At 40.1% G+C, this 27,278-nt stretch overlaps 2 protein-coding genes across 3 annotated transcripts; both read left to right on the forward strand.

Moving 5' to 3' along the window:
* Window positions 1-1,628: 1,628 nt before the first annotated feature.
* On the forward strand, window positions 1,629-6,170 carry gpr61 (G protein-coupled receptor 61). Its single transcript, XM_034877624.1, has 2 exons — window positions 1,629-2,481; window positions 4,290-6,170. The coding sequence occupies exon 2, from the start codon at window positions 4,542-4,544 to the stop codon at window positions 5,958-5,960; it is 1,419 nt and encodes a 472-aa protein (XP_034733515.1). The 5' UTR covers window positions 1,629-2,481; window positions 4,290-4,541; the 3' UTR covers window positions 5,961-6,170.
* A 4,978-nt stretch (window positions 6,171-11,148) lies between these two features.
* On the forward strand, window positions 11,149-27,278 carry gnai3 (guanine nucleotide binding protein (G protein), alpha inhibiting activity polypeptide 3). Of its 2 annotated transcripts, none has more exons than XM_034877369.1 (9): window positions 11,149-11,767; window positions 19,551-19,593; window positions 20,090-20,231; window positions 20,346-20,503; window positions 23,063-23,191; window positions 24,254-24,383; window positions 24,764-24,917; window positions 25,532-25,739; window positions 26,374-27,278. In XM_034877369.1, the coding sequence occupies exons 1-8, from the start codon at window positions 11,650-11,652 to the stop codon at window positions 25,720-25,722; spliced, it is 1,065 nt and encodes a 354-aa protein (XP_034733260.1). In that variant the 5' UTR covers window positions 11,149-11,649; the 3' UTR covers window positions 25,723-25,739; window positions 26,374-27,278. The 2 variants fall into 2 exon arrangements, with proteins under 2 accessions (XP_034733260.1, XP_034733261.1); XM_034877370.1 differs by having other exon boundaries at window positions 25,532-25,735.

The following is a 27,278-nucleotide window of genomic DNA, read 5'->3' on the forward strand; positions in this document are numbered from 1 at the left end:
GAAACCATTGTATTTCCCTCCCCTGTGATTGGTGCTGCTGGCATGAGCGAATAGCTGCTATTTCTGTCATTATTCAACACCTCAGACACAAGCTCAGTCACAGGACACACACACACATGCACACACACAGTACATATAACTTGAAAAGTGGAGCATTAACAACATGAACCAATATACTCCATTTCCTTCTTCCAAACGCCTTAGTAGTAGCATCACATCTGGGATGATTATACATAGAAACACTAAAGGCATTATGTGTCATCAGTTGCCTTTAGTTTATTGCTAAAATACATTTCATGGGAAACGTACTATCTGATTCTGTCTTCTTCCTACAGATCATATGAGCAACCGCACCAAGAGTAGCAGCAGCAACAGCACACAATGTGAAAATCTAACTGTCCAGGTTACAAAATCAACTCAAAAGCAATAGCAACAGATTCATGTCGAGTAACCGTTGTCAAACAGTAACACCCTATTTTGATCAATAACTGAAAATGTGTTCGATTTACCAATTGATTTTTCAGTAACAAGAAGCATTGACTCATAAACTAATCAGGGTTTGTGGAGCTGCACTTCCACTGACAACTGAATCTCTCAGGAAATACACTGCATGAAAACAAGATGTCACATACTGATGTGTGGGAAAGTCCATTCATGCAAATCCTGAGGGAGGAATAAGCCATTTCGGAGCATCAAATGAGACAAGGAAACCTAAAACTTAAGCCCATACACTTTTGTTTGGATAAATAAGGGAATCACAGTAAAATACAGTAACATGAAAAAATGAGTCCAGTTAACGGATACAAGCCACCTCAATACATCAAAAGGTTACTTCCTGTGTCCAATGCACATTGTTATTTAATCATCTCATTTGGCATGATTATTAAAAGTGTGATTCACAGAAAGAATAACAAAGGACATAAACCAGAGGGAGCAAACAACCTTTACAATGGTTTATTCCCAAAACAACATTTTCAAGCTAAGGAGATATCCCCAAACATGACACAATGTAAGAGAACAACACAGGATTTTGTACTAATTATCTTATGATATTCATAAAGTGCAACTGAAAAAGCTCCCAAACTGCCTCATGTCTCCAATCATATCTCTGGGGCTGAGATCGATCCCAACATTACATAACCTGAGGTGTTTTTGACTGATATTACTTAAAATTTAAATTTTTTAGATGCCAACTAGGTTGTGCATTGTAAGAAGAGTAGTCATAATGAGCTGTACAGCTCCAGCCTACACATATTTAGTCTGTTTATCTTGTTTTACAAGATTTTTTGTTGTTGTTGTTTGCTGGAAGTAGTTCTCAAGCTTGATTCTTTCAGTTTCATTGAAGATGTTAATGCTTTATTCAAGTTATTTAAGACCAAGGTAACATTCAGTCTTGCTTTGTCCAACTAACAGTCCAAAAATCAAAGATGTTCCAAACACAACCATATGCTAATTTTTGCTACAACTGTACTGTTCTTATATTTTTTATATACCTACTCAATATATACATACATATATATATGGATTATATGGATCATACTTTACTTCTCACACTCCAGTGGTAAACAAAGTCCTTCATCAGGGCAGGGAATAGTTCAGTGTAATATGTATGTTGTGTGGGCCGGGCTTTTGTAAATGTTAATCTCAGCTCATTAACATTAACCACTGGGATTCTTTTTCTCTCTGCGAATCAACAATGCAGTCTTGTGAGAGGGCTTTTGACGGATTGTGCATGAACAGAGATCTTGGGGAGCTGAGCACAAGGAGAAAGAAAATCAGAGAAATGCTGATCCACAGGATAAAGGTGATTTTCTCTCCACGTTGTTGGCAACATCTACGCCTGTCAGTGGGACCTGATGTAAGATTCGTGGGAAGGGTCAAAAAGCAGAGGCATCCCTTCATGAGGAGCCCAGAGGTAGTGAGACACTAAGACCCAGTGGAGAGCAGGAAGGCTGGGTGCTGCTTGCTCACCCGCCGCCTGCCTGTCTGCTCCGCACGGTTCTGCAGTTGCCCTGGGCGCATGCCGGAGACAGTGCATGTGTGCATGGAAATGTGGTGTATCCAATCTTTGTGCATCATAGGCTTGAAGACAGGCACCCTCTCCTCATTTTGTTCTTTACGCCATCTCTCCCTTCTGCTCCTTCTCTCCCACCTGAATCGAAGACCTGGCTAGAAGACAGCTGAGAGGAGGGAGGTGTGTGTTTCTGGTGGGATGGGGATGGTTAGCTTGGTTGGGTGTGAGTTGATGACAAGATGAAAGGGGCCAGGTGAGGAGGAGACACAAGAGTGCCCCTCTCTCTCCTCTCTCTCTCTCGCTCTCTCTCTCTCTCTCTCTCTCTCTCTCTCTCTCTCTCTATCTCTCTCTGTGATGTGGTGTGTCAGTGTGTTTGCTGTGAGTGGGGGAGAGAAAGCAAAACAGGTTGGCTCTCCTTCTGTAGACTGTGAACCTGCAGAGGAGGAAGCAGCCCTCTCCAGACTGAGGTATGTTACCGACTTATTGTCACACAAATCTCCACACATACCTGTCCTGTTAGCTGACACAGGTGTATGCTAATTTAAACTCCTGGTTGTCACTTGCATGTTGCTGCGGAGGAGTGAAAGAAAACAACAGGCTAGTTTTTTCCTGGCAGTAAACACCGTGTCATGTGCATATTGTTGGGTCATGTGGCTACCAGCCGGCAGCCGGAGAGGTTTTTCTGTAAACTTAAATTCTAGCTTTGTTTAAAAAAAATTGGATCTTCTCTGGCAGAGTTTGACTCTAAATTGTACTTCTGTCACTGGTTTGATTACATTAAATGGGAGGATGTACTGCATGTGAGCCCCTTCCTCGCTAGGTTTTCTTCTTATTATTTAAATATTTCTGTTTGTGTAGTTTTGACTTGATAAAATCCACTTTAACACAATACATTTTAAAGAAGTAACAGGGGCATTCTTTTTAATTTGTATCCTTTTATAATGGCATGTTTGTGGGACTAGAACATTTCGCTTAACAGAGTTGTGGTAATTATTGACTTGGTGGAAGAATTATAATTTTGGTGGTCCTTAGAGCAACAAAATTACCCCAGACACCAGAGAGCAACAAAACAATGAATGCTGATTAGATGAAGAATCTCCAGAGGCCTGCTTTAAAGTTGTTGACATCATAGCTGAGATGTTGTTTATTGGTTATTTTATTGGGCTAAAGGTGACTGTAACCCTTTGACCTATTCAGCAAAGGCCACCTATAGTGCGCCTGCATCTGCAAGGTAATTGTTGTGCTTGCTTGATGTGCGTACATGGCCAAGAAAACAACAGGCAGTCTGTTATACTTTACTACTATACTACCTTATTGCACGTTTCCCGGCTTTTTCAGTGTGTTGTGTCTAGGTGAGGTTATGACAATAAACACAGCGCCAGGCCTCATACACACTTGAAGGTGCTCTGCCACCATTTACATTGGTTTTTGATTATAATTTATTAAAGCTACATTGGTTTCAAAATGTATTTTCTAAATGAGAACATTATAGGAAGATTAACTTTTTATTTTTTCATGCCACGATTATAATGACGCGAAAAGTGTTTATTGATCTTCTACTCCCATCACTCCAGACAGCATGGAGCTCTGTAATACAGAGTTTCACTGCTTATTCGCTCATGCAGTTTGCTTCTTGACCCTGTTAAGAGGGACATATGGTCCACTCTGCGCTTTTAGCTTCTCCCTGAGGCACCGGCTGCCCTGAAAACAACACATCCGAGGGTGCAGATGTCAAATACGTAGTAAATTGTGACCTAGGCTACAAGTGAGTGCAGACCGCATCAAGTCTGAGGTTTTTACAGCTATAGCACAAAAGCAACACGACAACTCACAGCATCAAAGCAACAGAAATACGTCATGCCATGTTTTTGCAAAAGAATGCATTGAAAGCCATTTTGACAATTAGTAGGTTGTAGGTTGGAATTAATCTAAGTCTGCTTTGATTTGTCTTTTTATGGATGGCTGGACTAAGAAATGAGGAGTATACTAGTGTACTCAGTATTTGCAACAGATTAAATTGATGGTTTTTAGGGATTTTCTCAAAGCAAAGGATGATTTAGGGGTTTTTTGGGATGACAACCTACTACCCATCAATGTTTTGGTCATATAATATTCTAAATGAAAATGTAAATTTAGATGTTTTTTTTCATCATTAAATGACCTACATAAATTATACAGTGTTATATTTCATGAATGCATCATGCTATGTTGTAAAAAAATTAACACAAAACATTGACTTGCCTACTTCTAAACAGGACTTTCTGTTTTGTTTCAGAGCTTTCAAACTGAAGGTCATCTTGGAGAGAGCAGGACGGCTTCACTTAAAGTTACAAGGAATTTTGTGAAAACTCCTGTGATTGTCTGCAGAGATCCAGGCTAAAGTCTACCAGGTATCAGGTCCTCTACAGCCCCAGGTGCCATGCCATACACCACCGCCTGAGCTTCTCAGATACACCCTATGACAGGGGAGGATGGGTGATGGGTCTGTGAAATTTAGCGGACTCTCTCCTCCTAATTCCATCCTCTCATGGAGCGCCCTGTCACATCGAGCCCCTCCTGGAACATTTCTTTCTCCGGCCTCCCCATATTTTCAGCCTCACTGCACCCGAATATTTCTAACGTGACCCCACCCGTTGCAAGCATCAGAGGTGGGGTGGATCTGAACAAGTCTTTGGCACTGTGTGCTATGCTCATCATTGATGTGTTAACAGTGGTGGGGAACTTGGCTGTGATGATTGTTATCACTAAAACTCAGCAGCTGCGCAAGTTTGCCTTCGTTTTCCACCTGTGTCTGGTGGACCTGCTGGCAGCGCTGGTGTTGATGCCTCTGGGGATGCTGTCAGACCAAATCCTTGTGGACGAGGCGCTGTGTCGGAGCTACCTCTGCTTGAGTGTGTGTCTAGTGAGCGCTGCCATCCTCACCATCTGTGCCATCAACGTGGAGCGCTACTACTATATCGTCCACCCCATGCGTCATGAGGTGAAGATGACAGTTGGGGTGGCGGTGATGGTACTAGTGGGAATCTGGATTAAAGCCATTGTCATGTCAGTGCTGCCTCTCCTGGGATGGTTGCTCCAGGGGAACCAGGGTGTGGGGACTCCTTCGGTCCTCATTCAGGGTCACAGACACTGCTCCCTCCACTGGACGGGAGGCCGAACCACACGGCTGCTTTTCATTGTCTTCTTTACATTTATCTATTTTCTGTGCCCCGTGCTGCTCATTCTGGTGGTCTACTGCAACATGTTCAAGGTGGCACGGGTAGCAGCCATGCAGCACGGCCCACTTCCCACTTGGATGGACACACCGCAACAACGGTCCGAGTCTATCAGCAGCCACTCCACTATGGCGACCAGCCTTGGTGGAACTGGTGCCCGCACTACCCCTCAGAGGACCTTCAGCGGTGGGAAGGCTGCGGTGGTCCTGGTGGCAGTGGGAGGACAATTCCTCTGCTGCTGGCTGCCATATTTCTCCTTTCATCTCTACTCGGCTGTGGTTTCTATTGCTCCCACGTCTCTGGCCCAGCTGGAGGATGTGGTCACATGGATAGGCTATTTCTGCTTCACCTCCAATCCCTTCTTCTATGGCTGCCTGAACCGGCAGATTCGCGAGGAGCTGGGCCGACACCTGGCTTGCCTCTTCAAGCGGGCCGGGCCCAGCCAAGGGGAGCAGCTGCCCAGCCGTGAGGCCTCTATTGAGGAGAACTTTTTGCAGTTCCTTCAGGGCACTGGATGCAATCTGGAGCCCTGCAACTCTCATAGCAGAGCCAGCCCAGAAGAGCCAGAGACTGAGGGCCTTCAGGAATCAGCTGTTCAGCAGAACACGCCAGCTGACTTCCACATCCCAGGGCAGATCCTTGAGGAAACCTCAGAGTTCATACAGCGGCAACAACTGAACAATAAGCTACATGTATCAGAGAACTACTGCAAAACAGTACCAGAAGTGTAACTGCCTCTTATTTAATGTCTCTTTTTCATCTACGTATAATAATCCAATAAATATACAGTATTTAGTTTTATTCATATTTTCCAAAATTTGTTGAATGAATACATCTGTTGTTCCTGCTACAACAGTGCTTTAAAGATCAAAATACAGTGAACTCCAAAACATGGAGACATCTTTGAAAAGTTTAAGTTGTGTTTCAGAGAAAGACAAAGTCGAACAGTCATGGAGCATTACATGTTTTGAGAGCCATACAATGTTACAGGCTGTTTTTCTGTGGGATGTTAAAGCTAAGTTCCCACTGCAGCTGATGGACACTAAACCCTTGTTGTGTTAATCACGGGTCAGCAGTGTGACAAACATCACATCAACATAAAGAAGTGCTGAAACTCTGTGAGAGCAGAGGGTGGGCACAGCTTTCAAACTTTATGGAAAACAACAAGAGCCAGTAAATAAATATTTTGAGACAATCGCTAAGATAAATGTGAGTTTTGGAATGCATTCCTTGATTCATTCATCGTTAAAATTTGGGTTCTCTATCAGAATATAATGTACAGTATTACAGTATATACAGTACAATTGGTCGTAACACCTCAAAAATACTGTACTCCCATTTGCATTTTATCCTGTGGAATATTTTATCATTGACATAACTTATGATCTAACCATAAAAAACCAGCCTGCTGAACCTCTAGTTCATCTTCAACAAAGTGTTATTTTGTTGAACTACCTAAAAGAAAAGGTTCTGAGTTATTGTAGCTGTCATTGCTGGTTTGTTTAGAATCCTGGTTCCATCAAAGTGTATTTTTTCCACTTGCACAGCTTCTCATAACACCGAGGAATTAAAGCAAAACATATAGTATAATATGTTTTCTTAGTAGAAAGGAGGGATTATTCAGAGCCATTCCATTTGAAGTGTTCATTGTATTGAACAGGATTATTTCACAGATGGTGCTGCTGGTGGTGGTTATAATAAACAAGCTGACATACAAGTGTATTTTTAAGCATTTTCCAGGAACATCATTATCATGTTAATCTGTTCTCAGTCTTGTGATTATCACCTCCTCACCAAAATAATGTCACATTGGTAGACTCGTGATTTCAACCCCTTCTACTCAAAGAACATTGTGAATGGTTTAATTTGTGTGACAGTGATGCTGTTAAGGATTTGAGCTTTTTAAAAACATCTGCTAAAATGCGCAGTTAGTTTTTTTGGAAACGAGGCTGGACGTGGACAGATTCAGACATCGCTGTTACCGCGTGATGTCTGTGCTGTTTACAGGTAAACACAAGAGCAGTGTGAGGGCGCTTGTGTTTGTGCTAAAAACAACCAGGCTTGTTGTGGCTACACAGCAGCACACAGGTGAGACAATGCTTGCACATGGCAAGCTTTGCCTTTGGTCTCATTTAGCGAAACATGGAAGAATCTGGTGATACTGTCTCTGATCTCAGGTGGAATACAAACAGTTTGCACAAATCACACAAGCAGTGACAAATGTTCCAAAGAAAATTACAGGGCACAAATCTCTTACTAAACACATGTTTGTCTCTTTTAATACTTGCTCTTTCTTGCTGCCTTCATCTATTTTGGACTGCTTCATACCGGACTGTTGGCATGATCACAAGACACCCAACACATGCCGTACAGGGAGGTTCATATTTAGCTGGGAGTCAAAACAAAAAAAGGCCCCTTTGTCAGGAGAAGACACACTGTTCTTAATTTTCTTGCTATATGACTTTGTAGCCGACTGTTTTTCAAAATGATGGTTCAGTATTGTGAGACAAAATCACTGCCATAGATCTCAATTTCCTAAATGTATAATTTTTTTAATAGTAATATTAAAACTACAAAAATACACTATTATAAGAATTATTAATATACAATTTTATGCAACAAAATAACATGAAACTACCTTTATTGATCCACCAGCGTGCAGGAACAAAAGTTTCACCTCTTTAGATAATCGGAGAACTTCCTCACTGAGCATTATTGATCATCTCGTCTTTACAGTAAAATGTTGTTTATTTATTGATTTACTGATATATCACACAGGCTGGAGTTCTTACAAAGCCCCTTAAGGTGATTAAATCCACCATTTAATCAGCAGGATTTCAGTTACCGTAGCAGCAAAATTGCCCTGACCAATCTTATTAAATGCTAAACTGTATCTCTGCCTCCATCTGTTGATTACGAGGAGAAGTAAGCTGTTCTGAAGCAAATGCCAGATAGCAATCCCAGTTTCACAAAATTTCATGGACACTGTCAGCTACAGTTTTACTGTAAATTATCAATATCAATATGTTCATTTCATTTTGTAGCTTTCTTTTGCTTCCTAATTATTAGGGTTTGTTTTCCCCTTGTTAAGATTTCCCTGTGTTTTGTTTACCCATCAGTTGGAATCATTAAAGACAGCAAGAAGACTAACGTGAGTGTTGTGGTTGTCGTTGTTGCCGTCATAGTTACTGTATCAAACATTTTCAGATCGATAACCGCACCAGAAAGATCAATCCCATCAATCATCTCTTTCCCTCCGGCCTGTGTGTGTGTGTGGGTGTGTGCCTTTGTGTGTTTGTGCATTTGTGTGTGTGTTGCAGCGATTCTTGATAACTGAACTAACACTGACCACCTTCTACTACAACTTCAGGTTCTATATATAACTATCACCCCAACTAAATGCACAAAACACGGTATACTTTCAGTCTTTTCAATACGCAGTGTTGATCAAATCCATTATCCCTTAAAGTTGTGGTAGGCACTTTATTTTGTGTTGTTTGGCATAATTTCCATAATAATATTATAGCAGATGGTTATTCAAGTGGTCTGAGAGAAGACTAGACTTCTGCACCTCCTGTTGGCTATATTTTCAGGCTTAAGAAAATGTGACCTGTGACAGAAGACTTTGGCCAATCACAGGTCATTTCAGAGAGAGAGAGAACATTCCTATTGGCTGTTCAATGAATGCAGCTGTGCATGGACACATCCTTTGAGTAAAAATGCAGTCCAGTGTATTGACCGGGGTGCGGACATTTACTGTGAAAACAGCCAGGAGAGCTGTTCTGCTGGAGTTACCCTTTAGCCTTGCACGATCACCAGCTGGTTTGCCCTGGTTACATTTCCTCACATGTTTCAGAACACAGGCCTAAGCCATAGCATCGCCTACAGTTGCCATCCGAAAAAGGACACGACAGAGGAGGTATAAGAAGAAACTTAAACAGGCATACGAGCCCGTAGTTTAGCCTTCTGTATAGCTTACGGGTGTGGCTAATTCAAGTTCATCCACCCTGCAGCTCATACTCTATTTTCTTATTATCCTAATCTTCTAATCCTGTCCTGTGCTGCTCCCCATTGGACAGAGTGACTAATAGCTTTCATGTTGAGCCATGGAGGGCAGCTCCCGCAGCACACAGATAAAGCCTGACCTTTGTGATGGGATTCGACACGCCCAGTGAGAATGATCAAGGAAAGATGCCATCGTCACGTCACTCTGGGGGCCAAAGTCATTCAGCGCATATAGGCATAATTTACAAGGGGATGAGGGTGATTGACGCCCCCCCCCAATAATCAAAACTGGCCAGTGCCCCTCCAAATATCTTATCATCATGATGAATGAAAAACATTAACTGTTTAAAAAACATCCACAACATTGCAATCTGCAGAAAACTTCACAGGAGAATAATGTTTCCCATCACATAATTAGAGCCAATGTGCACTATAATTTGATGTAGAAAAATTCATCCACATTTCCTGGGGGAGGACCCCAAGAACCTGTGTTTAGAATTTGTTCAATGATGACAAGATAGGTGGAGATCTCAACCAAAGTTACTCCCTTGATTCAGTGGATGAGTTGAGTGTGTATCTTATAAACTAATCGCCTAAAAAGAGAGCTGGGATCATCAAAGAGGCCACAAATGGGTTTGAAGCTCCCAGACCAAGAAAACAAGTCTATCTGTGAGTGAGTATAGAAGCAATTAAAGGTCTCCCTCACTAGATCAAATAACTCAATCACATGAATTTATCACTTACTTTTTAAATCCTGACTTCTCTGAAAGCAGCTGATGATAGCGCTGATGGGACGGTTCGGCAGGAGGAGCAGGAGACTGGAGAGAAAGGAGCAAAGATAGAGATTAATGTTACAGACATAAAGTAGTAAACAAAGACATAGGGCTACTATATAGTGGTTCGAAAAGTGAGGTATGGGGATCTTTGATTGGTCGATTAATTAAGGAGATATTAGCAATTCAAAATGCAATTTTTAAATAACTTTACTTGTATTGGAATTACATTTCTAAATCTATATAATAAATTCTTTACTTATCTACATTTAAAGTGCACCTTATTAGGAAGGAGTACTAGTACGATTCACAGCTGCATTATCTACCAGGACGCTGTGTCACCTGTACAAAGAAGACAATAATATGTTAACATGACTGGCAGGTATACAATGTGGATACAACAATGCATGTTATGAAAAAGCCGACATTCAAGCCAATGTGGAGAGAACAAAAAACAGAATGAATTACCTTTTATGAAAGTTTTTTTTGCCATAGCAACATGATGTCAGATAAAACGTGTGCTATCCATTTGTTCACAGTCTGATATAAATTCATAAATTCATTCACAGTGTGCGATGTCACATAAAATCTAATAACCTGGTCTTCTGTTCATATCGCTACATGTTTGATGGACACAAAGTTGCCACAAGATACAGAACTTCTATAGTAAGTTGACCAGGGACAAAAGAGCTTTAAAATTAAGACAAAAGACTGAAACTGAACCTGACCTCTTGTATCGAAGAAGTGGGTCGTTTGTTTTCATTTAGCAGTGAAGTCATAGACTGCACATTATTAAGTTAACAGTCTATGAGTGAAGTGCAGATTGAATAGATCTATAAAATCCACACCTGCAGGTCAGCTATAGGTCCACTGGAGGCGCTCTCACTCCACATAAAGCTCCTGCCACACACTGCTGACTATAAATGGATGTAAACTTCAGAAAAAAACCTGCATGTGTGTGTTCAGCTTGTTTGAAACTACACGACATCTTAGTTCACGATGGCTTGTCAGAAACATATTGATTTGTATCTGACTCTTAGTAATATCTACGCTACACAGGCAGAATGAGCATTTCTAGTTGTTTATAGGCGACTACATTTCCCATCATCCTCGGGGGCCGCATCAATTTTCCTTTTCAGTGCCGTTTTCTTGGTTTGCAGCTGGATCAACTGGGTGAACGCGCGACTGCGCAGCAGCCATAGTCTTGAGTGGAAAAAAATCTGCTGATAGTTATTGGGAATTTTTCTAAAAAAACGTTGGATTATATACGCCTGATTTTACATACAAGTTTATACTTAAAGTCATTCGATTTCTGCTTTTCTTTTTTTCATGTTCTTCTGCGAGTCTAAACTTCGGACGATTTGGATAAAAATATTTTTAAAACATCTGTTCGGGGAGTATTTTCGCTTAGCACCCCCGTATTGGATCACCTGTACAGGGGGCCGTGTGTGGACTGGATCAGAGTCAGCATCAGACTTCATCTGGACAGACAAGCCTGCGGTGCCAACGCCTTTTCTGCCTCTCTCTCGGCTGGGAAAACTTCTGCTCACACCGACCAAGGGCTCGTTCGACGGCGTTTCCCTTCGACTCATGAGCCGCTGAAACTATAATCCGACACTAAAGAAGTAGTTTGAGGGTAAAAATGGGCTGCACGATCAGCGCCGAGGACAAAGCTGCGGTGGAGAGGAGTAAAATGATTGATAAAAACCTTCGGGAAGACAGGGAGAAATCCTCCAGAGAAGTGAAACTGCTTCTGCTCGGTATGAACTGTGTTACTGTCTATTTTTAATGCATGCGATCAGTTTAATCACCATAAATGTTTGGCTACTTTTCACGTTTACACTACAATCTTTAGTTTATGACTCCATACACACCTCCTCCTTCTGTTAGTTTAAAGCAAAGTGGCTCATCACGTCTCCACTGACAGAACTTGGAGAAGTAAACCGGATGTTGGTAGTGAGAGGGAAACTACTGCAGCCTACTTTTGGCTTTTCTATGAGTTTTTGAAAGGTGCTCAGAGGACACTATGTTGACTTGTCACCAAAGCACGTTTTAACTGATGGAGATCTGTTTTACTTCAGGGCCTACAAACAAAACGTTACAGCTGCAGGGAAATGCTGACAATGCTCATAAGGAGCTAAGCACTAACAAATTAGAATGCTTAACTATTGGAGCTGGGCATTATTGTAGCAGTTTAAATTTATTTAATTGTTCCACACCATTTTGTTTTCTACGATAATTAAACAAAACACTTTCTGAGTCAGATTTGTCCCCGTAATGACTTCTGAAACAGTTGAGCTTCATATTATCACAAGTTAAATGTGACGAGTATCAATAACTTAATATGTTCTCTTTTCTTGCTGTATCTCTTCACACTGTACATAATGATACATTCTGAAGTGAGTTTTAGGGCTGCGCCTGAAGATTTTGTATTAACCTTACAATTACTTGAATAGCCTATTCAACATTTGGTCCATAAAATGTCAGAAAATAACATAAAATCAATTTCTTGTAGCCCAAGTTGTCTCAAGATTGCTTCATATGTCCAACAAACGTTCCAAACTAAGAATTATTTAGTTTACCATACCATCACAAAAGAAAAACATCAAATCCTCACAATAAAGAAGCTGGAACTGGCTAATGTATGACATTTTTGCTAGAAAAATCCCTCAAAAGATTAATTAAAATATCTAAATAATTGCCAATAAGTGTCTATTGATTAACTAATGGATTAATCAACTCAGCACTGTCTGTAGTAATTTCCCGTTTTTAGGAATAGTTAGACATTAGATAAAATATTGAGTTGTTACTTTTAACTTCAGGTTTTCACACTGGTGCAAAACCTCAGCTGTGTTATATTGGTGACTTATAGGTTCAGGATACGTACTTTTTCGATACTGTGTGCGGATTACGCCGTGTGCGGATTTTTGTCACAATATCACACCTGGTCAGAGGATATGTTGTTTGACAGACAGGTGTGTATTCTTTGTTTCTATAGCAACTATTCAGTTACAATTCAGTTACAATTTGAATATCATCACAGCAGTGTAGTTAAAAAAATAAAATGATGACAAGTTGATCCTATTTTGCTTTTAAACAATCAATGAAAGGCCCAATATCTAGGATTTAAAAATGGGGCATGCTGACACATTGACACCATAGCTAGGTACACAATTAATTGTTACCAACGAAGGATAGGCTAGAATGACAAAAGTCTGTTACGCTTCCTGTAGTGTTGAGAGGCTGCTGTCTTCAGTCAGTGACATTATGCTGATCAACAACAAAGTCAAAATTCCACAAGACTATACCTTTCGGTGTAGGGAAGATGTTAGCAAATCGGAGGAACATTGGGCTTTATTTGAAGTTGCGTTTATGGCCACCTGTTAACTCTCTTTTAGCTCTGTTTTGTTTTCCAACATCTCCAGGTAGAAGTATCTGGCTCTTAAGCTCATAAATGCTCCTCTAAGTTCACCAGCTTTGTCTGCTGATGTACAGTGGTTATTTTTTTAGATGGAAAAGACGCTGATGAAAGTGGTGAAAGTGAACCAAACAATACATTTGTGGGCCGTGAAACCAAAACAAAGATGAAGTACACTAAAACGCTCAGAAGACTTTAGTGGAACTGTAGAGTTTGGTGATACTTCTCTGTGGGTTCATCACTTTAAGTGAGACCTTTCATATACACAGTCATTTTATTCATTGTTTATATGAAGTTATGATTAAATCAGCTTTAACTCAAGCTACTTTCTGAGCACCTTTGTGGAATGTTTGGATGTAAAATTAAAAAACAAATGGTAACTTCTTACCCACTCGTCAAATGAAACTACACTGAAGTATAAAAAGTATAAAAAGGTTGAACATACAGCTTCCGCCAAGTGTTGCCTCCAAAATGTTGTGCACTGTAAAGAGATGTACACTACTCAAGCTGATTGCACTGATGTAATTGTGGTGCAACACTCTAAACCTTGCTTGTGAGACTTTTGTTTTCCTCATGAAATGTGCAAGACAGAGAACAATTCATGTCAAATGAATGTTATGATGTGAAAAAAATCTGTGCTTTTGAAATGCTGTAGTTTGGTGAAGACATGGGTGACTGACAAGAACCTTATGTGGAGTCCTCACTTGTTACCAGAATAAACGTACAACGTATTTAATGAAATGGATGATTTGAGTGCAGATGCAGTTATTCAATTAGTCATTGAAATGAAATCATCACTACATTATTTTATGCAAATGGACTTCCTGAAGACATTACAACATAATGCACTGATAGCACATGATGTCCACAGACTGCCGTGTTCAGAGGCGGAGTTGCAATCGGGCGAGTCAGGATTTGCCCCGTGGGGCAGTAGTGTTTTGTCTGATTATAGTTTTACATTGCAAGGTCTTAGCAACACCATCCAGCAGGCTGGTGTGCGACCGCTGCCCATTGATCAAACTGTGCAGCCTCTGCTCAACCCGTACGGTGGGTCACAGCAGCCTCTTATTTCAATACAAACACAGGCTCATCAGAAAGAACAACAGTTACAATCATGTCTAGGATTTTCAGAAATATATGGGGATCAGTGAACGGCCCCTCACTAAATGGCATAGCCCTGGTCGGCCTATGACGTAACGCCATCGAACACCTTTTTTTTTCTCCTTCATGTTCAGAGTCATAATCAGCTTTATTTGCCTTTGGATCGTATTGCTCACAATGTGCTTACTCATATAAAACAAACAACAAAACAAACAATATGTACACAGTATAAACAGAAACAATATGGATAGGTTGAGACAATAGTGCACTGTAGAGAATCAAGTATGCAGGGGTATGTTATTATATTAGTATTATATTACAATATTAACAGTATGAACAGCTCGGAAATAGAGAATGAGAATGATGAATAAATAATAAGTGGAAATAGTAAACAGACTGATTAGAGACAGTGTTGCTGGAGTGCACAGGAATTGAACCTGGCACTGTGGGTCCTAAGTCAGCTGTTCATCAGAGTGATGGCTTGTGGAAAGAAGTCTGTTGGTTTTGGCGTACAGTGCTCTGTAGCGTCTACCAGAGAGCAGAAGCTGGAACAGGTTGTGTCCGAGGTGAGGTGGGTCTGCAGTGATGTTTCCTGCTAGTTTCCTGACTCTGGACGTGTATAAGTCATGAATGGAGGGCAGTTTGGCATATCGATGATCTTTTCTTTATTTTGCTTTCCATCGCTCGCTACAGTACGTTCAAGAACAGATGAAGACAGACACTGGAAACGTTTCATTGTAGCAAACTCACATTTCATAGACTGGGTAAACCCCCCTCTGCCGGTGATTTGATTTTGCCCTGCGGCTTGGTCTGGAAACCTGCACATTTAATTATCCTGCTTCAGTTAACAATTTTGAGGAAACCAATCACAAACTGGCTTATTTACCTGGCACGCTCTTGGCGGGTTTAACACAATGACGAATAAAGAACCGACCTAGCAGCTTCTTGTTTACATTCAATATAGCGGCCACCAAATGCCACCGAAGCGCAGCAGCCTGTTGATGTTGCTTCTTCGCCATCCAGATCGTTGGTCTTATTTGTTGAAGGACTATCCAATTGCGTACAGAGTCATTTGAACTATGCCCGTTGGTCATGCCTCTTGTACAGAAAATATACAGAGCAGACTCACCAGACCAATGCTTTATCTCAAATCTATCAGAATCAGAAATACTTTATTGACCCCCAGAGGGAAACTCTGTGTTGCAGTTGCACAAATAGTATAAATATCAGAGGAGTAATATAAATAAAGAAATATAAGGAGTGTGTATATGTATGAGTATGAGTGTATGTATATTTACATGGTTAAAGGAATGTTATGAGATAGTATTTACATAATTAACATAATTAAGGAGTTGCAATGGTGAAAAGTAATAATAATAATAATAATAATAGTAGTAGCAGTTGAGTATTGCACAAATTTCAGGCCAGTGTTTTTGCACAAAACAGACTGAGACAAAACTATTGAGCTTGTCTTGGTCTGGTGATAGCCAGACTACACATTTCAAGCCTCAGCAATGTAACTTTCAGAATTAACACTTTTGTTACCAGAAACAGCCTGTTTCTAAATAGCTGTTAGCTAACTAGCAATACTTTACGATTGCTAGTGAATGCAACTATGTCATGGCAGATGTGTATTGCACATGACCCCAGGAAGGGCATTGGCAAGTTTGAAGTTGTTCTGACAAGCGGTTCTCGAGAAAGCTGCAAGCAGCAAAACCAGAGGCCAAGCAATTGAATGGTTCCGAACAGGCCACGTTTTGAACGTGCAGTGGACTGGTTTTTACAAAGAAAGGAAGTCATCCTTTTATATTTTTACAGATTTTCCTTGCACCTTGATCTAAAAGATCAAGATGGCAGAACAAAACCATACCGGTAGATCTGCTTCCTACCATTTCACAGTAACTTATACCCACAGCTGTGAGTCAATTTGTATTAAAATTTCCACTGTTTTGTTGATAGATTACAGCCTGATTGCGTGTGTTGCATGGAGAACAAGCTATTGTAGGTAGTCACGCCCTGAGAGAATATGAATAACTAGTTTAAAGTTGGCTCACTTTGTCGAGGTTGTAGATGAATCCCACCAGCCAGTAGCTAACTGGGTTGTGAGGATTAACTTTAAGCAAATATGTGTGGTGCTGCCAATGCAGGCTAAAGTCTCATTGTATGGACACGTTCATTTTAAAGTTCTGACCACAGAGATGAGGGGAAGCGATTTTTTTCAAGGCAGTGCCCTCCACGCTCTGTCCGTGCCTGGACAAGAGAGCTATAGGGGGAAAACAAAGAGTTTGGCTGCTGCTCTTTGTACCAAACCACAGAGTTGGAAAGCCAACTAAGCCCTCCAATGAAAATGGTCTCCTGTTTGACCACGAACAGTAATTCATATAACAATCTGCATTTCAGATTCTTGTTAAATGAGGCTTGGTTTGGAGTCTGACTCCTGCATGGGTTTGGACCACTCAGTAAATGTCTGTGTAAAGTTGGTTTGTGAACTGGGAGGAAGCCATGGTTGATGATCAGCCAAAAAATGCCATGAAAAGGAGAATTGGTGACTAGGGGAAGGGATCAACACAAATTGTCCTTGCCGTCTGTGTGCGCAGGAGTAAATCTCTTTTGGTGGTGACAGCTTTACTATAGAATTTGTGGATTTAATTGTTGTTGGAGGGCCATCTAAACATTAATCTACTAGAAGACTCCTTGACAAAATTCATCTGCTAAGGATTTCTAACTAGCTGTACATGTTTTGCCATCTTGTAAGGATAAAAAACATAATAAGACAATGTACATCCTTGTTTAAAAAAATGTACAGGTTCAGTCTTGTTCCATGCTGCTTTAAAAAGGAAGCAGTTATCCATCTTTCAAATTCCTGTGCCAGAAAACTCATTCTGCAGATGCTTATAATTATTGTAGTTATATTATTCAAAAGGGTCTTTACTACCATTACAAACTCACGCCAGATGTTTATGGAGATTGTTTATCATGTGTTGTGTGAGTTTGGTATCTTATTTTTCATGTGCGCACTTGTTTTCATTTTTTTCAGCTATGAAAATTGCATATTCTACTGTTGAGTTAGCCAATGCATGGTATCGGTAATCTCGTCCACAGATCTTAGCAGTGACTTTGTCGTGTATTAAAACCAATTGATCTGTTAGGGGGGGCTATATTTGGCACAGCCAATCAATCATGCTGCCAATTCTTTCCAGAGGCCAACTTTGGTACTGCAGCAGTATAAATAAAACAAACCAGAAGACCTTAGTCTAGCATAAAGACTGGAAACATTGGAAAACTGCTAGCCGGGCTCTCTCCAAAGTTTTGTTCTGTCTGAATCAAAACTCTGTGTGTGTCGGAACCCTGCTCTTTGTCAACGTGCAGAGAGAACAGATAAGCCCGTCCCTACAGGCTCTCAGGTCACAAAATCTGGCACCATTTGATTTATCTTGAATTGGTCCATAATACGGTCAATGCCCAACAAAGTATCAATTTTGGTACCCAACCCTACCGGTTAGACTATATGCTTGGCTAATTCTTGTCCAAAATTCCTGGTGGCTTTTAGGTGCTTCAATTTCAATTTTGGTTTTTTTTGGACTGCTGGGCTGATCAAAAAAACAATTTCATCACCTTTAGCTTTGGGAAATACAGACATTTCTCACATTTGATGAACCAGGATAAATCAAGAAAATAATATCAGATTATTGATCATAAAAATAATTGTTAGTTGCAGCCATAGGCAGACTGGCAATCTAGAGGTTCGGGCAAATGCCAGAAGGCCGATGAAGTCTTGGGCCGATTTGGGCCACTGAAGGAAAGTGTGTTATTTAAATATTAAAGTCATGCTGCTGGTGCCATAATCTTATGTTAACCTGGTCTTTGCAATTATAAAGCAAATAATGTCACCTTCTGAAATTAGGCAAGTATTGGCCAAAATTGCCCGGGCCCAATTTTTGTCCCATTCCGCTCCTGGTTGCAGACCTACATCAACTTTATGATTCCAGTAAACACAGTTAGTGAGTGATCACATCCATGTTGCTGTCTAGTGACACCTAATAGTTGGTTGTAGCCATCTTTGAAGAAGGGGTAGGATAGTGTGAACCTTCCCTGTCCATTATCATATCAAAGAGGTTGCTTTGTTTCTGTTAAAGTGGAATACAAAATCATACAAATAAATTCCCTATTCAATAAAGAAACAACACTGGTTGACAACACTGCATGTTGTGGTGATGATGCAAATACACTGTACTGTGGGTCAGAGTACAAGTTGCTGTTTATTTTGTTTAGATTGCGGACAAACTTTTTAATCATATGTGATGTTTTTATGGCCCCTCGTCTCTCTAACGCCCAGATAAGCATAATATTTGGGATTGTCTCTCCAGTGGAAAAACACTGGCTCAGCCAGGAGTGTGACAACAGTTTCCTGTTTGGCTGATTGTTGTAGAAATACTGTAAAAGTTCCTCATGTGAAATTATTGTCCCAGTCATCACAATAGTCTTTATTGTAATTTAGGCTTTGCTATAAACTGTGCCAGTCATCGGTTCAACATTCGTCACAGATGGACAATATTGTGAAAGCTCTCACTTCCCTATGAGGCACCCACCTATTATTTCCAATAATGCTCTCTGTGTTTCTACACCTTTTCAACTCTAGCCTGTGGTATACATATTTCGTGATAAGCAGCTAGCATCTGATTCCTCCATGTGACACTGTCATCTGTGTCTTTCTATGGCTGATGACAAATAGCAAAGCAGACTTAATGCGCCCATACACCCAAACCACTGACTGGTGCATCAGATCGCTGCAGCATACAAAAAAAAACTTCATGACGTATACTGTATTTCCTCAGGCCCCAGTCAAGAACCTGTTATTAAAATTGATTGCTTTTTTCTTATTTGTTTACGCAAACATACTATACACTGCATGATTAAATTACATCAGATTAGGTTCATCCGCTATGAAAAGCTGGTTTGATCCATCATCCATATGAGAGGTGTTTTTGTTGCTTCTCTCGTATAACTACTGTCCTTTTTTACAGGTGCTGGGGAATCTGGGAAAAGCACAATAGTAAAGCAGATGAAGTAAGTTACAGTCCTGATAACCCTGCACATGATATTATATTAAACTCTTACATCTTCTTAGAAACCTTGATGCTATTTTTTTATTATGTTGACGAAAGACTCACTCCCACTTTTAGCTGCAGCCTTGTTGTCAGAGGTTAATATGGTGGGGAGAGATGTGGCTAGAAACAGGGTTCATCTTTGTGAAATACTGTGGAGGCAAAGTGTTACCCTCATTTCACTCCACTTGGGCAGTGTAGGAAGCTCCCTTTTGCATAACATGTTAAACAATGGCCACAGAGGCCAGCCGTAGCCTGGCAGGAACTGAATAGACTACCCCAGTTCCCACATTAGGCATGCTGCATGCTCACCGAAACTCAAATTCCAGCACTAATGACAGGGTTGCATGAAATCTTTGAAATCTGTAATTTGTTAACATTTGTTTAAACCGTTGTTCAAACTGTCAAATATGTACAGTATGTAGACTCTAAAAAATTCAGATTGGTCTCTTTTTCAGAATTATTCATGAAGATGGCTACTCAGAAGAGGAGTGCAAGCAGTACAAAGTGGTGGTGTACAGCAACACCATCCAGTCCATCATGGCCATCATCAGGGCGATGGGCCGGTTAAAGATAGATTTTGGGATACCTGCACGGGAGGTAAGTTAAATACATTCAATAAACCTGACTTTTAAAGAGCCACATCCTCATTTGTGATAGGAATCACCACAGGAACAAGTTTACAATGACAGCAATTATTGTCTTCATTGCCAGGACGATGCTCGCCAGCTGTTTGTTCTGGCGAGCTCAGCTGAGGAAGGGGTAATGTCGACAGAGCTGAGCGGCGTGATTCAGAGACTGTGGACAGATGGCGGAGTTCAGACCTGCTTTGATCGATCACGAGAGTACCAGCTCAACGACTCTGCTGCATAGTGAGTGACTGCACTGTGGTTCAGGAAAAAGAATCTGCAAAACAAATGCTTTCTCACATAATTTCTGTCTTAATAGAAGAATAGACTAGAATTCCTTTTGTCATTGCGCACACATAAAGACAGCATATCGTGTCACCCTCTGAAAACCAAGCCCACCGGAGGGGAAAACTATCAGCGCCACAATATGCAACTAAGTGCCATAGCTAGCTAAAAACTTCAGATTTAATCATGTCAAAGCATGTTTTTAGCAACTTATTTCTGCCTGAGAGGACAAGTTTACTGTTAACAAGCTAATGTTAGCTATGTATTAACAAGCTAATGCTGTATAGCTTTTGGATTTATCCACGTTCCACTATAACAAGAGTTGCAAACTGTCAAAATGCTTTAGCCTAACCTACAGAAATATAGTCTAAAACTGACTTTTGGATGTATGACTTGGTAACAAAATGCTTCCTATACACGTTGGGCATAATGTTAGTTAGTGCCAGGATCCCGCGGTCTTGCAGCAACTTATAAAAACAGTTGTGGGTTCTTTACCATGTTAGTGCATCCCACCACACGGCAACTTTTAGGCATTTTTTGTTGTTTGCCATCAGATGGAATTGACAAAGAGGCAACTTTGGAGAAATGTTTTCCCGGTGGGTGCTGAACTTAAATGCACTTTGTCTCTATTAGAATCTTGATGGAGCTTTCACACACATAACACACGAATACCAAATAGAGAAAAATACAAATATATATTATAAAAAAAGAAGGAATTTGCTGTGACCTCTTAAAAACTCTTAAAATAGCTGAGATATTGCACATTGGCTGAGTTGTGGCCCTATGTACAAGTAATATGGTTGGGAATAAATAGGTACAAAGAAATATACAAAGGTGCAGTTGGAATGTAAACATCTGTGTAGTGTTCTATACAATGCAGCTGTAACTGTAAGTATTGTATTGCTGAAGGTTAGTGTAGACAGTGTGTGTCAGTGTTTGTCAGTTCTTCATGGCTGTAGGATAGAAGTTGTTTTTAGTCTGTCCGTGACTTGATGGAAGACCTGAAGCATCTAACAGAGGGGCAGGAAGTCAAACAGATGGTGTCCATGGTGGGATAGGTCTGTTAGTATGTTGGTGACCACCCTCTCCACCCCACACTGGTCCAACAGAGGAGCTCCTTCTCAAAGAGGCTGCGACAGCTTCGATGCCGCACGGGCCGCTACAGAAAATCATTCATACCACAAGCAATAACACTTTTTAACATGTCATCACTGGGTGCTAGATAAGACTTTTGGACACCACACTGCTGCACTAATGCAACCTGCACAATTGGTTTATTTACATCTAGCATACATTTTAACATTTTAGCATATTATTTAAGCAGTTGCAGATTTTTGTTTCCCCATCCTGTACATATTCAAATATTTGTTCTTTTTACTTTATTCATATTATTACTTCATGTATATTGTATGTATGCATATTTTTATCTATCTTATCTATTTTTTATCTATCTATCTATCTATTTATCTATCTATCTATCTATCTAGTCTATATCAACGGCGTTTTGTTTACGGTGTAGTTATAGTTTTACTGGATGTCCCTCACTGTCGCTTTCTATGTGTTGGAATTCTAAACTCTGGGGGATTTAGGAGCACTATGGTTAACTGTTCCTCAGATCTCGGCAGGGTAAATCGAGAAAAATTCCAGATGGAAGTGAAACTGCTTTAACAATTTATAGGGAAGTTAGAAATTGGGTCATCCCTCTTGTTACTCTTAAACTTGCAAATACATTTCTTGTAATCTTGTTTCCCTCTTCATGAGGTGGACAAGTTTGACTCCATAGTTTTCCTTCCTCATGTCTATACCATTTTTACTCTAACAATAAGGAAGGCAAGATGTGTCTTGTTCCCAATGGTCCTGTGTCAGCTTGTTGAATGCTGATTGCATTCCTGAAAAAGGAGAAACTTGAAGGACAATATGATGGGGAAATGTTTCTGTCAACTTGCAGCTGTTAAATATTACTTCACTTGAAAAAATAGTTTCAGTATGTAATGATAGTCAACCACTGGACAAAACTATCTGATGAAGAAAATAAAGCAGTAGGAGCTATATATAGTCCATTCTTTTATATTACCTTAACATGGATAAAGGCCAATGTTTTCTGTTGCTGTAGCGTTTATCACACTCTCCTTGAAAGAAAGTTGCTCAAGGACACTTTCTGTATTTTGAAAACAGCCCGTCATGATGCACTTTGTCCACGCTGCGAGTCAAAAGGAACCAGGGTAGTTAGTCTGTTTTTACTCAACCAACAACGAGCCAGTGTTTATCAAGCACCAAAATATGAGCCCATATTTAGTATGGAGTCCTCAGACATCTATCTGCAGAGCAAACCCTCCACTTCACCAGACATAAGTGTCCAAAAAACATTTTGTCGCAGCCCTTCGACGTGGTATCTGTTTTTATGAAGCACATATTGGGAGCTGCCTGTACTGCAGATACCTCTACAGTAAATTTACACTGTGATGTGTATATTGCCTCAGGGATAATCTTCATATACCCATGTCTTCTGTCTCTCAGCTACCTGAATGACCTGGACAGAATCTGTCAGCCAGACTACATCCCATCTCAGCAGGATGTGCTACGTACACGTGTAAAGACCACTGGCATCGTGGAAACTCACTTCACCTTCAAAGATCTCTACTTCAAGTTAGTGTTGCTGTAATTTATGTACTCATGATGAGCCCTGTCCTCAGGTGGGCTGCTTGTGCCATGAAGATAACTTATTATGCTTAACAAGCAGGGCCTGAGCTGGTTTCAGTCAGCATTTATATCTAAACACAAGGATTCCCATCCTGGGGGCCTGGACCCTCCTAGAGAGATCATTACCGAGCCAGGAAAGATTGAACAACTTAATTCTGGCATACAACATCATGTTGTTTTTTTTTGACTCCATTTTTTGAAATAATCTCTGAAATACTAAATAGTTTTACCTCTTGATATGCAAATTGTGATGATGTGTCACAAGATAAACAGGCTGGGAGTAATTTTATTTTATGAGTGTGATGCTGTTTTTCCTTATCCAACAGCGGATGATCATTGCTGTCACAAAAAATACTTTTTTACATGCATTACATTTTGCAATATCTCATCTATCTATATCCATGCTGGTTATACTCTAGCTGTCTGTGTTTATTATGTTGTCATAATGCTGATTCTAATGCTAATGTTGATTCATTTTGGAGTTTTTTATCCCGGTCACAGATGATTTTTTCTTTTTTAGAAACTGCATATTGAAGTGCTGATTTTCAAGCCTCTTTTTTAACTAGCAAATGCTGCTGACTAGCATTCAGCCTAATGCGACCCTCCTTTGTTGAAGTAAATGTGATTACATCTCTTCAGTCCTTTTACATTATTTCAATATCTAGCTTATGTACTTATACATATTGGTGAAACATTTACTGGAATAGCCTCCCTGGCCTGCCTTTGTAAGCCCATAAAAAACGCCCAGGATCTGGAAATATGCAATCACTGAATTGGTGTTGAAGCACACAGTGCTATTTTGTTTCTGTGTCAGTTAAACAGCTCTGTGCAGATTCTGTTTGCCTCTGAGGGCCTCAGGTGGACACAGAGCCGTGCGTTTGTGTGTGTGTGTGTGTGTGTGTGTTCTTGTCCTGGATTTAAGAGGACACTCATCTTCATAAAACACTGGAATCAAAACGCAACATATTCACTGTGCTTGCTTGTGTGTGTGTGTGTGTGTGTGTGTAGGATGTTTGATGTTGGGGGTCAGCGCTCAGAGAGGAAGAAGTGGATCCATTGTTTTGAGGGAGTCACATCTATCATTTTCTGCGTAGCACTCAGTGACTATGACCTCGTCTTGGCTGAGGATGAGGAGATGGTAAGTAATGGGTGCAAAAGGATGTTCTATTGAAATGTCATATTAAGTAATGACAGTGTGCCAATAAGTCTGGTTTTATAGCTTGGAAGTCATGGCAAAGACTAAAGAGTACTTCTCCCATTTAGATTGAGACACTAAAAGGCATGTAAAATATGTTTTAATTATTCTGTATCTTTTACGATCCTTTTCGTACACATGCTATTTCATTTACGTGCCACACATAGCCTTTGGTTCAGGTTGGAGTAGTCATTACGCATAACCGGCACTGTGACAGTTGAAACCAAAATTGTCATCATTGATTTTTATTATTCACACCTGTGTTAAAATGTCTTCTTGAAAAAGGCCTATTGTGGGTAAGTTCCCATCTGCGCTTTCCACAGAACCGGATGCATGAGAGCATGAAGCTTTTCGACTCCATCTGCAACAACAAGTGGTTCACACTTACCTCCATCATCCTCTTCCTCAACAAGAAGGACTTGTTTGAAGAGAAGATCAACAGGAGTCCGCTCACTATCTGCTACCCCGATTACCCTGGTGAGACAACCCTGTGTATTAGCAACTTATTTAATTGTTATACGGTGTAGTGTGTCGTCGCTCTTGTGTTTCTAGTGTGTGTCTAATGTTTTGATGAATGGAAATCTTTATTTATCTATTTTATGTATCTGAGCATTAACTATCTGAAAATGCGTGATTGTGCTCTGATTAATTTGACCTTACTAATCGAATAAAGCACATTGGATCTCATACTGATTCAGCGTTTTTTACAGAGCAGTCTCACAATGTAACAGCCGCTTGCAAAATACATTGTGTGAATATTAATGACTGCCCTTGTGTGCTTTTCAAACGTTTTGCAGGTTTTTCCACTTTTAAACAAAAAATAAGCTTGAATCACCATGTATCCCACAGTAGAAAGAACAAAATCTTTATCAACAAAAAATAATAAATATTTGTAAAAGGTGACAACTAGCAAGCAGCTCACTGGCAGTAAATCACAGCTGGTCACAGATTAATGGCATTTTTTTTTTTTTGCTTTGGTGTGTTTAACCCATATTTTTAAAAATAAGACGAGCTGTTTACCAGAAATCATACAGGATTGTTCCATGTAAATTATAACCAACTTTTTCTTATAAACATATTTTTTACTGCAGGTGGGAACTCATACGATGAGACTGCAGCTTATATCCAGTGCCAGTTTGAAGACTTAAACAAACGAAAGGACACCAAGGAGATCTACACCCATTTCACCTGTGCCACTGACACAAAGAATGTGCAGTTTGTGTTTGACGCTGTCACTGACATCATCATCAAGATCAACCTGACTGAGATCGGGCTCTACTAAAGCTTCAGGCCCTGCAGGTCAGCACAATGACTTTAACCTGCACTACTGATTATGCACAATGATCCAGACATGTGGCAACATGGTGTTGTTGTCAAAGCCAACAGTTTTCAGATTGTTGCATCACTCCAGAGACAATAGTCAAGTCTCTTCTGGGACTTTGCTCATGTGTTGGCCTGTCTGGTCCAGAGAGTTAAATAGTTTCATAACTATAACCATATTCACACTACATAGAATTGTATCCATGTATGTGGATGAAAAAATGCTAACATGCTTAACACAATGCTAACAGGGCTAGCAGAATATGGATTGCTAAATGTAACCGTCAGAACGTTGGTATGTTTCACATCTGTTACCATGTTAACTGTGGCATTTTAGCAAAATAACATTGGCATTCAACTCAAAGTAGAAAGGCTGAAAAGGGTCGCTGACACCAAAGTTGTTCCCATCTGACATTTGTAAAAATAGCTGGAATAAATAGATATTTTCCATCCAAATATTGTTTTCTGGTGTGTAAAGAGCCAAAAAACTTCTAAAAATGTATTTTATTATTACCAAGTAGTTTATGAGTGAATATGTAAATGACATGTTTAGGGGCATTATATTCATATTCAATATTAATTTGTTAATTACTGTTTTTCATTTACCTTGCAGGTGTCTGGAGCAGAATCAGGACTTCTGGGCGGGTATGTCTTGTTTGCAGAGGGTGAATTGGAAAGTAGGTTTTTTTAAGGACTGAGCTGGTGGCCAAACAGCATGCCGGACCTAAATTCCACAATTTGGGGACTTGATACTACAATTGTTTTTGTCTTAATAGATGTTACGATGCAGAGCATACTGGGAGGAAGTGATAAGTATGGAAGGCTTGTGAAATTATCACTGTGAGATCTGTGGAGTCCTGTCATATTTACAGTAATGCCTTTGCATCATTCGGGGGCTGGCAGGAAAAGCCCCTCTGATGTCTCTGACACATTTATACTTTGTCTGTGATATGTACAAGGACCAAAACAAATCCATCACTGCATTTCCCAGTTTCACAGCTGTTATGTAAATTTGGTTCACTTTTTCTGCTGCATCTTTTCTTAGCTTCTCTTGGCTTCTCACTTTTATTGGAATGATTGCATTTGATTTTTGAGATCCAGTTGTATAGTATTTCAACTTCTGGATATGTGAATGCAGTAACGTATGTATGGAGACAAGGTTTTGTTTGTGAGCAGTTTTGATGTATATAACTTAACCTTTTGGGTTGGGATTAGTTAGCAAGCGTGTACTTAGTAGCAACACAGCTGTCTACATTGTTAATTATTAACTAGACAAGATTGTATTGAACAGTATTTTTATACATGAAAAATATCCCTGCAAATCAATTTTTAAAGGGAGATCTTGATTTCCCTGTGGGTTTTTTAATAGTTTTAGAGTTTTGAATATGACTAATTTTATTCAATCAGTGGAGGTCAATATAAAATATCCTTTTTTTTCAAGGTACATTTTTTTAATCTTATGGATATCAGTGAAGATATATGAACACATTAAACATAAAGTGGGATAGTTTGAAATAG

This window comes from Etheostoma cragini, chromosome 7 (assembly GCF_013103735.1).
Source record: "Etheostoma cragini isolate CJK2018 chromosome 7, CSU_Ecrag_1.0, whole genome shotgun sequence".
Lineage (NCBI taxonomy): Eukaryota > Metazoa > Chordata > Actinopteri > Perciformes > Percidae > Etheostoma > Etheostoma cragini.